The following is an 11,026-nucleotide window of genomic DNA, read 5'->3' on the forward strand; positions in this document are numbered from 1 at the left end:
TCTTTCTAAAGCTACAGGAAGCATTGTGCCCACAGGCTTAGTTCCTGCTGGAGGGCTTCAACCACTGTGCAGTGGAGATCCTTTCTTGATAAATGACTGAAACAGAGTTTCAGGGACCTTTTCAGTTAAGATGTGTCATATGCAAAGAAATGTTGCTTTTGGCATCACTAGAAATTAATGTCAGCTGTAGATATGAGAAGATCACAAGTCTCTTGCTCACTGAATATTTTGAAAGACAGCAGATTGTCTTCAGCAAGATTTAGGATCAGATGCAAAAAGCCACATCTCTTTTCTGATTAATTTTGTGGCCACGATTCCACTTCTTTTGAATCTTAAAATGGATAGTCTTAAGCCGTACTTTGTCATCATTTGGTCAGCTCATGAGGCTTTTTTCTTTTTAAAATTGTACTTTCTCAAGGTAGAGAAATTGCAACTATCTACCTTTGAGCAGAGGAACATATACAAAGTGCCAGGGTGAAAGATTATTCATACCAGCAAGGAAAAGGCAGGTATTGATGGAGACTGTTGAAGGAGAGGTAAAATCTTAAATGCTAAAACTGAAGACAGAGGACCACTAAGTCAAATAAAAGCTTTGTCTATTTGCTTTTAAATTGACACAAAGCAAGAAAAAGTAAATTATTATAACTACTTTAAATCTAGTAAAAATGTGCTGAGATGTGCATTAAGACAAAAGTGGAAGTTTACAAGTTACAAATGCTTAAAACACTTCTTGCTAGGGATAGGGTAGCATTGCATCAGGCAGTTTACTAGTCCAACTGTTCTTGAAAGATTTGCATCTCAAAAAGATATAGCATATGAATTCTTAAATTTGACCAATAATGACATACACACAAACAAGCAAAACATTCTCTCTTCTCATCCTTTTCTTTCTGCTTTCTTGTCATGGAGTATGTGACTAAGGAGAAACTGAAAGAATCCATGAGTGACAGAGCTTACTCCAATCAATCCTCCCTGATGGAGTGATCAAACTGTAGTGGAAAAAACAGGGCTTTATCCTTTAAAGTATATTTTATCCTGTTGAGATCAGCACAAATATAGGGGATGAAACTGACTTCTCATGGCAGCCATCCAAGCTAGGAAACTGTAACTTAGTACTACCTGCAAATTTTTTTCTTGAATCCCCAAAGTAATGATCCTCTCTATCTCCATCCATTGAACTCCAATTCTGTCACCTTTTCAGTGCTCAGAAATGGACTAGTTAAGATAGCAGTGAGGAAAAAAAGAACAAAATAAACATATTTTATTGTGTAAGTAAGTAGATTTGAGATGGAAATACTAAAAGGTAAGTATACCCCAACACACACAGTTCTCTTTTTACAGTTGCACTTAAGGATCGTACTTCAAATATGGTTACACAGCTATCTTCCCCCCCACACACACTGACTGCCCCTTAATATTAGAACCTAATCTGCCACAAAATTACATGAAATAAAACAGACTGAGAAATATACTTGAGAATGACTGTTGTTTACAAAGAAGGTAATTTATAGTATACAATTACTGATAAGGTAGAACAAGAATTCAAAACCTGGACTGCATTACAAAGCATTTCTTCAAACATCCATTTTGGATTATTGCTGTAAGGTACTAATTGGTCTGTTCTAGACTAATTTACAGACATTCATAAAATAGTGAAAAATCCATGCTTTAGAAACCTGGGACATTTCATGCCTTTGTGCTAACAGAACATGAGGATGGAAGTGATTGGCAGTTTTCAATGTAGATTAGTAGCATTTAGAGTTTTTTTTCTGGTTTACTAACTGATTCTTCATATTTTTTCTCCTTTTTTTCAGGTGATTTTTTATCTTCAGGTGTAGTCCATGGAGGGCTGTGAAACTTCTGCAGAGGTAAAAACATGGTGTATAGAATACATATATACATAAGCAGAAATAAAAAAACAAGTATGTTAAAATTCCATGGCAATGGAATTGTCCCTAGAAAAGGGTCCTGATCTCTATCAAAGAAAAATTAAGTAATTTGACTACTAGCTCTTAAAATATTTAATAGTTTGCAAATTGTTACCAGCCAGAAGACATTTTGAACAGATGAACTGCAATCAGATACAGTCAATAAGTAGTCTTCTCTTTTGAGACAGAATTTGGTGAAGAATGTGTAAGTATACTTCAAGTAACTGCATTTCACAAGACCTTTTAGTAAAACCCCAACAATTGCTCTGGAAGAGAATACCTGAAAGCTTGTCCCTGTTTCTGCTGCCTTCAAACGAGGTGTTGAATCATTATGATTCCCCAAACATGTCTTGGCAACCTGTCAATAGAAATGGCAGAGATAACTACTTCATATTTTTTCCAAAAACATTCAGTTTTCCCAAAAAAAAAAAAAAATCACCGGGTCTTCTCTTAAGCCTAGTTGATGAAATGGAACAAAGTTTTCACAGCTAAGTTTATCCCAGCCTCCCATCCCATCATCCCTGTAATAGTCTTCAACAATATTGTTGAAGTCTTGTGACAGCCAGTTTAACAGCTTGAAACTAGATACTTATCCAGCTTTTTTACTTCATGCTTAAATCTCATCACCAATAGTGAAGTTTATTTCTACAAGTGGTCCTAGGGAACAGAAAATTAATTACAAGTGTGTTTTATGGGTGAGGAAATAGTAACAAACAGTAGAAAATCAGCATTACAGTTAGAACTTCTCTATTACTATTGTCTAAACTCTGGATCTCTTAGGTATAATAATCCCTGAATAGGAATATAAAGTCACTGAATGGGGAAATTAGATGACTCTCAAGGTAAAAAATATTGTTGCTTTAATTGCAGTAATTTTATTCAAGGAATAATGTTATAGTCTTTGACAATATGCTTCTTCATATCTGGGAAAACAGAGTTGCACAGCATAAATAAAATTAATTACAAAGTAGATTTTTGAACCAAGGAGATCTCCAGATATGAAACCAGAGATTTACTCAACACTGAAAATTCTACTGTACTTAAATCAAAGTCCCTTCAGGAGTAGGATTAAGAATGTCATAAGAAAAGGAGTTGAAACCTGAAATACAGTCACATATTCATAATACTTGGTCATTACTCTAAAAGGAGTTTACATCAGAATTTCTCTACTTTTCTGCTATTAAAAGTGATACATTTAAATGGAGTGAAAATTACAGGTTTTTTTTTTTTAAGTTTTAAGTCATCAAGACTCTTTCCAGTGTAACACTGGGGGGGTAATGTTTAAGTAATGTTTAAGCTACTGAAGTCAGCCTCTGAGATGATGCAGATAGATTTGATGTGGGGAACACTTTTTCATATTTTCCCACTCTAGACAGTAGCAAATAAAAGTTGGATTCATATAGGGAATAATCAAGGCAGTATTGAATACAATAAAGTCTATTGATAAAGCACCTACTCCTTTTATGACAAAAAAATCACACAAAACATGTGGTTTATGTCTTAAATAAACACTAAAAAGTCAGATGACAGAGTAGCAATTTTTAGTACACTTTTAATACTTTAAAACTTTAAAAGTGTGGTCCTGTCAAAAATTCCATTTAAATTATTTATTTAATCTAGATTTTAAAAAATATTTCAAGATGAATCATCTTCAGGAAAAACCAGGATTTAGGTGACTTCTAGGTGTGCAGCTTAAGGACACAAGATACCATAGGCCAAACAATCAACAGTATTGCAAAATGTGTAATAAAGAGGATAGAAATAATGCTAATTAAATATGATAATTTACATATCCAGAATTTTCTCTGACTGTACATACTAGAACATGCAATCACGTAACCTATTTCACCAACATTATTTATAGGAGATAGGAAGCAAAAGCTATTAATTGCATTAATAAAGCTAAAGGTCAACTTCTTAAGACATATGCAAAGGAAGAAAAAAAATCAGGTCTGCTTTAGAGGAAATAACAGCAAATAATAAAACAATGCTTTATGAGTGAGTAGTCTTGCATACTCTTTTCACAGACCAGGTAAAAAGGCTATCTTGATAGGAAAAGAGCAATAAAGACTTATGTCTGTAGTATTTAATATTTGTTTGCTCAGAGATCTTTTTGGTAGCACACCATATGTTGGAAAAAGATAGTAGGGACTTTTTCTTAAGAATGTCTTTATGATGTTAAAGCACAACATATTCATTATTGACTCCTTGTCACTGTGAATCATTGTGTATCATTACCAAACAAATTACAGACTGAAGAACAACAGTTCAATAGCCAGGACTGTAACTAGTTGCTATGGATGAGGTGCATAAACACACAGACAGACACACAGACAGACAGGACTGGGTTTAACAGAACCCAACCTGAATCCTATTCACATATGACCTCAGGCACATATATAAACACACACACACCCCCCCATGTGTGTATTCATACGCTTTTATGTGTATATATAAACACAAAAACATACAAACACAACACATATCTCTTTGTGTCCCTCAGCTAAAGATCAGTGGAGGAGTTTAAACCCAATGAACTAGAACACCTTTCAAAACCGTAGGTGACAGACAAAGAAAGCAAAACATTAAACTTTTGTTATTGTTGTTAGTTCCCTCTATGCCAAGTAGTGGATTGTTCTGTATGTTTGTCTGTGTGACTCTCTTTCTGTCTGTCAGATTCCCTCCCATGAGAGGTACACTCATTACAAAAGGACAGAATGAGAGCTTGACATGGTAGAAAATATCAAAAAGCAAAAATAATTTGCTGTGCTGCTTTCATCAGCTTAGCATGCAGCCTAATTAACAAAGTATCTGTGTGTGAAATTCTGGTTATAAAATCTGCGTCTTGATTGGTAATGTATAGAAAATTTGAGGAGTTATGGTATTCATTTGTCCTAGTACATAACACTGCAAAGCTGGAGAGCTTCACAGCTGGATATATAAATAACAAAGGTGGATAAAGGAAGGGTGCGTTCTTATTTTAAAAATTTTCAACAAGCCAGTCAGAACTCAGCATGTCCATTGGCTAGCAAATCGTGCAATTTTATCTGTGAACAGCTGAACAATGTAACTAGAAGTGTTTTCTACTGCATCAACTCAGCAAATCAGAACTGGCTTTACAGCCGAAAAAAATCATAACAATTTAAGGTCAAATAATCCATTCACAAGTGGACAGGAAATCAAGTTTAAATAAGTGGTATTATAACAGCTTTTGCAGTTAGAAAAGAATTCTGCTGCTCCTAAAGAGCATCATACAAATGTAGTTGATCAGACCTTGGAGTTTCAGTGTTCCTTTGCACTGCTACTCCTTTTGGCTTCATAGGGCACAAAAGGCAGATAAAGAAGTTGTTTGTAGAGCATGATGGGAGAGACAGTACTGAGTTAATTCTGAAGAAAATCAACCAGATACAGGAGAAAAGGACAGGGTGGTTAGGTCAACTGACAAACTAGTTATCCTAGTTGTCATTAACCAGGTTAGGTTCACAGTTTACTCAAAGACATGTTTTATCAGATTTGCTCATGAATTTGTTACAGACCTCTACTGCAAGCTGCTTTAATTACTGTTTAGAAGATGCAGAACAAGAAGTATGTGAAATGTGCATGTACCTTTTCAGAAGACACCTCTGCAGTTTTTCATATCTTTTTCCTGGTTTAGATCACAGTGTGATAAGGGGATGCTTAAACTCAGCTGATGTAACTTCTTATGACCTTCCTAGTCCTCATTTACAGAATCAAATTTACTTTAAGGATTTTATTAGTCTGAAATTTTCTTATAAAAATGGCTATTTTTTTTCTCTTAGTATGCTCTTTGGAAAACAACTGGAGAGAACAATGTGGTCAAAGCTCTGAAACTGAAACTGATTTATGGAAATAAAGCAAAATGCTGTAGTTGCTTAGAAATGTGTACAATTTTGCCTCCAATACTGAATGTCCTTTGTCATTGAATGATTAATGAACATATAGTGTTTGTTTACTGCAAGAAATTAAGGCAGTAAATAAAAGCACTATCACTTCTATTTATCAGAGAAGATTCTATAAGGACAAAGCAAAAAATCTAATATGACAACAGAGAACAAAGAATAATATTATAAATTCTTTGATGTTTTAGCAACACCAAATAGGTAGTTTAAAATTATATGTTACATGCATAAGAATTATTTGACATGAAAAGGGAATGAAGTAAATTATGGTGTAAAATCCAAAATTTTGGGAAGACAGAAAAAGGAAGGGATACAGGGGAAAAAGCTCTGCAGAACTCTGGTTCTGCACAGAGACCTTCAGGAGTCAGACACAGGAAAACATCTCTGGATAAGGCTAAGAAAAAGTAGTATTGACAAGATGCTTCTAATAAAGTACAAATAAACTAAAGAATGCAAACTTTTACAACAGTATTGAAATTAGTATTTTTTTGTTTTTGATGAATTTCAGATTCTGTATCACAGGATAATCTACCTACTTCTGGCTATTACTGGTCCTATGTCAAATTTCATTACAGATAAGTATCAGCAGTGTCTAATTTCCAAATTTGCTGCTCTGCATCCTATTTGTCAATACAGTTTCATTTGTATTTGTTATAATGTAAACTACACTAATTACTGTGAACAGCCATAAACCCCATAAATATAAAATTGCAGAAAGATCACAAATTTAAGATAGAGATGCTTAGCCATACAGACTTAAAAACACCAGCTGGAACCAGCAACTAACCTCAGTATCTTTAAGGTCGCATGTTCTTCTCTAGTTAGTCTTCACTACCTTAATTCTTCCAAAATATAAATCACATTTTATTTATCAGAGACACAACAAAAGGATCCTTGTAAAGTTCTGAGAAAGGATTGCTGAAATATTAGGTTTCTAAGCAACAGAGTTTTAAATACATATTCACTAATTTTTCTTAGAAATGCTGCATTACTTCCTTAACCATCCAACATTAATCTTCCTTCATTGGAAGTTAAGCAGCTGTAAAACCTTCAGAAAAAATTACACACAGCTGAGTAATGAAAAAACACAATTAAAACTCTTCCTGAGTGTTGAATTTTCTCCAAGTGATAGTGTTCAGAGGTACAAACTGCAGCTTTGCATTACTGAAGTAATATGGTCCTTTGGGAAAATAAACTCCTTCCACCTCTTTCAGAACTTAAAGCTGATATCTCTAATGCCAATGTATGAAGGCTAACTGTGGAAAGAGACACTTTTAGTTCACTTCTCAAAGATAATAATTTCAATTCTTCCTTGTGTCTTTCTCTCTATGTTAATGTGAGATGATGACGGTGATGATGATGAAGTAAAAGGTTGCTAGACCACTGTCATCAGCTGCACTATTTTTATGTCCATTTTAGCCTATGTTAAGATGGACAGTGTGTCCATTTGCTGACTGACTAAACAGTTGCTGACAGACTAAACAGTTAAAAATACTAGTTGCTAGAAGTACAAGAAACAACCACCAGCTTATCTAAATAACTAAAACCTTGATTTTATGGAAAAGTGAATCTTTTAGGTGTCTCATCACAGTACTTGATACAGAAATTAAATACTCTTTTGATTTTTGAAATATATTAACAGTTATTTTCTTTTTCTTTCTCTTTTAATGTATTCATTTCAGAAAAAGAGAGCTGTTTAAACTTCTGACACAAGTATTTAGCCTAGATTATTTCAGTCTTTACTAAAAGTATTCTACATTTCATCAAGCCTGATTTTGTGGATTCCCACACTTTTCCAAGGAATAACTAACCTCTAGTCATAATCTAAATAGAGTTCACTCCAACTTCGTAATTTTACATGTTTTTCTTCCCCTCCTTCAAATTTTATTAACAACTGAAGTTTCCTTTACCTTTAGATATTAAGAAATGTGCAACAGCAAAGTAAGCACTCTTATGGATACACAATTCTCCTTGTTCTGTGGAGGATGTGGCAGAAGGGAGGTAACTTATAACTGAACAAACTTATAACACCTTTGTGATAAATGGATACTGTATAATTCTAAAAAAATTATTGTATGCTGAATTATGTAAGATTTCTTTTTCCATAATTTTCTTAACACTATCATGATCACTAACAGCAAGTTGCTCAGTTACCTCCACAGGATTTTGTTTCATCTCAAGATATAACAATATATTCAATATATACTGAATATATATATGTATATGTTTCACCTGCAAATTAGTCAGAGGATCACTATACTTTTTGAACTATTGAGCAGAAAATCAGTCAGAGCAGACTCTCACAACAAAATTTGTCTCGCTCATTTTTTCTGTTTTCCTGTTCTATTTGTATCTTTATAATTACAGCCACAATCCATGCATTTGAGATTTCTGTTAAGAGCTCATCCCATGCTGTTTGAGTGTATTGTCTCAGTAAAAGCACCAGATTTAGCTTTCTGAGAGAGTTGTCATAAGAAAGACACAGCTTACAGCTTTTCTAGACTGGCAGTGAATGATATCACATCCTTTCAATTATTATGCTGTCATGTCTTACATCTCCCCAAAGGCTTTGCTTTGTTAAACAAAGCATCTGTGAAGGCTGTGCCTGATTATTAGAAATAAATAAATTAGTATTAAATATAATGATATGTAAACAAGGGTTTTGCATCTCACTATAATGCAGGCAACACTTCACCCAGGAATAAATAAATTTTTGAAATGGTAAAACATCAAATGAAAACACTTTCCACCACCGCTCTTCCTGCAACAGCTCTACCAGTTCTATTAGGCAGTTTTGAACAGAAACCTTGATAATATATATGCACAGATTGACAGCAAAGAGCATTTGCTCCTCAGCACTTTAATACAGAACATAGTGGGCTTTTAGAATATGTCTACCATCCTGAGTAGGAAAAGTCCTACTGACAGTCACCTAAAGCATTCATGTTTTCATACAACCTAGATTAGGCCTTATTTTTCAGATGAGCTAATCTTACATCTTGAGAATCACACTCCTGGGCGCTTTGATTTTCTTCCTTTTTCGAGGCCACATGAAAATTCTCTTTCTCTGCTGAGACGTTTTGCCAAACCTGAAAAAAAAAATTTAAAAAATTAATATAATTGTGATAAAATTTCAAATAAGCTTCATCTGAAAATTCAGGATAGCAATGAAAAACCAAGAGGTCATATACTGCAAACTGTTAACTGCTTTATATTCTGCATTTTCAGCAAATTTTATACAGGAAAGTTAAAACTTCAGACACCAGTTTTGAAACCTTTCTTATGTCACTTATACTGCATTGAATTACTAAATAATATAAATGATGACCAGAAATTATGAACAGAACAAACCAAAGTAAGCAGGTAACTATTTACAATTTAACTTGAACCATAAAAAATAGTTCAATTCATAGTTGAAATAAAATAGTTCAAATGAGCTCTGGTTAACAGCTCTCCAGTGAGGATTTGGTAGTTTTATAGAGCAACTGACTATAGGAGGAAGTAACGTGGAGATAAATTTGAAAGATCAATATAAATAACTGTTTTGTTAAATAATAAGGAATGCCAGCTAACATCTGCCTTGAGTGACCTGTCCGCTTGGACTGAAAGAAATTACAGTTCTTCAAACCTAAATTTCTTCCCATTGAATAAAATAAGTGTATGTTCAATAAAGATAAAACTTAGGTTCACTTGATTTCTTGACTACCTGACAAAGTGAAATCTCATGGGATGCCAGCAAAACCAGACAGCTTTAAGCCCTACTAACTGAGGAGAATAAATGCATAGTACTTATTTCAGAATTTGATTCTTGCTTAAGATTGTACCTGAGCAAATGATACACAATTTCTCAGCATGTTGTACTCATTTCTACAGAACAAGGGGAAGTTTGAGACGTTAGGTAAGTTGTCATCAAAAAACTGATTCCAAGTGTCACATTTTCACATGTTTAAAGCATTTCCTATTTCTAGGAAATTGGAAAACAAGAAAATTTCCAATTGTCTCCTGTTTAATCTACAAAAGATTGAAGTCCATTATTACATACTAGAACTCTTCTCTCTCCCAAAACAAAAGATAAGATTTTATGAGGTTTTTCAATTTCTATAGGATTGCCTTAGCCAGTAGGATCAGATTCTGTAACAAACTTTTAAAATCACTCACCAGAGCTGCACTGCTCAGACACCAGCCAAACCTGGGAGCAGTGAATGGGGCTGCTTCATTCCCCGTTTTCTAACTGATGGACATTGCATCCCTTCATCTATCACACAGCCATCATCTCCCATTACTTTTCATACTACTACCCTAAGGTGACACTGAGCTGCGTGTCTTTTTTTAAAACACCACCACACTTCTCACAAAGGCCAAAGGAAGCAGAACAAGAGGGCAAGACCTGGCTGGGTCCCTGTCGTGGTTTGACACTGGCCAGGCACCCAGGAAGTAATTCATTTACCCTGTCCTGCTATAGCTGGGCAGAGGAAAGGGAAAAAAATTAATGAAGGGCTAATGAGTTGAGATAAGGACTGGGAGAAAAACACTCTAAGGGGAAAACATGTTCACATTTAAAGGTATAATGGAAATTTATTATTAAGAGATTCAGAGGAGGACATCGAAAAGTAAATGAAGCCTTTAAAACATCTTTTTTTTTCTCCCCAGCGCTCCCTCTTTCCCAACGGCAGTGAAGGGAGGCAGGATGTGGGAATTTCAGTCAGTTTGTCATTCATGAGCTTCTGTTTGCTCATGGAGTCTTCTCTCTGCTCTGCAGTTAGGTCCCTCCCATGGGCAAACACTTCCCAAAACTGCTGTGGTGTGGGTTACTCATCCACAGGGTGCAGTCTTCTAGGGACAGGCTGCTCTAGTCTGGAAGCAGGGGCCCTCTCTCTGCATTCAGTCTCCCACTGGATCATGGCATCCACAGGCTGCAAGGGGATCTCTGCATTCCCTGTGGACTTCATACATTTCAGAGGCCAGCTAGTTCACCACAGTCCTCACTGGAGCCTGCAGAGGAATCTCCTGCGGGGTTACCAGTTGTTGGGTTTCTCTGGGTCTGGATTGAAGGCACCTGAGACAGTAATTCATGTTCAGACTCAGGTGTTTATTATTTCTTATCAGTAAAACAGGCTCACTGCTGTGAGTTCTGCAGCTTTTCATTAGAAGGCACAAAATGGCCAACAATCTCTTGTT

At 35.1% G+C, this 11,026-nt stretch overlaps 1 protein-coding gene across 1 annotated transcript in view; it reads right to left on the reverse strand.

Moving 5' to 3' along the window:
• Window positions 1-1,231: 1,231 nt before the first annotated feature.
• The window catches only part of LUZP2 (leucine zipper protein 2), a 148,570-nt gene continuing 138,775 nt past the window's right edge, over window positions 1,232-11,026 (reverse strand). The window contains exons 10-12 of the mRNA XM_014309621.2: window positions 8,845-8,937; window positions 2,209-2,286; window positions 1,232-1,860 (exon numbers count right to left, since the gene is read on the reverse strand). Coding sequence (XP_014165096.2) covers window positions 1,756-1,860; window positions 2,209-2,286; window positions 8,845-8,937 — 276 coding nt within the window. The 3' untranslated portion in view covers window positions 1,232-1,755. The remainder of the gene's footprint in view (window positions 1,861-2,208; window positions 2,287-8,844; window positions 8,938-11,026) is intronic.

This window comes from Geospiza fortis, unplaced genomic scaffold (assembly GCF_000277835.1).
Source record: "Geospiza fortis unplaced genomic scaffold, GeoFor_1.0 scaffold165, whole genome shotgun sequence".
In the NCBI taxonomy this organism is placed as follows: Eukaryota; Metazoa; Chordata; class Aves; order Passeriformes; family Thraupidae; genus Geospiza; species Geospiza fortis.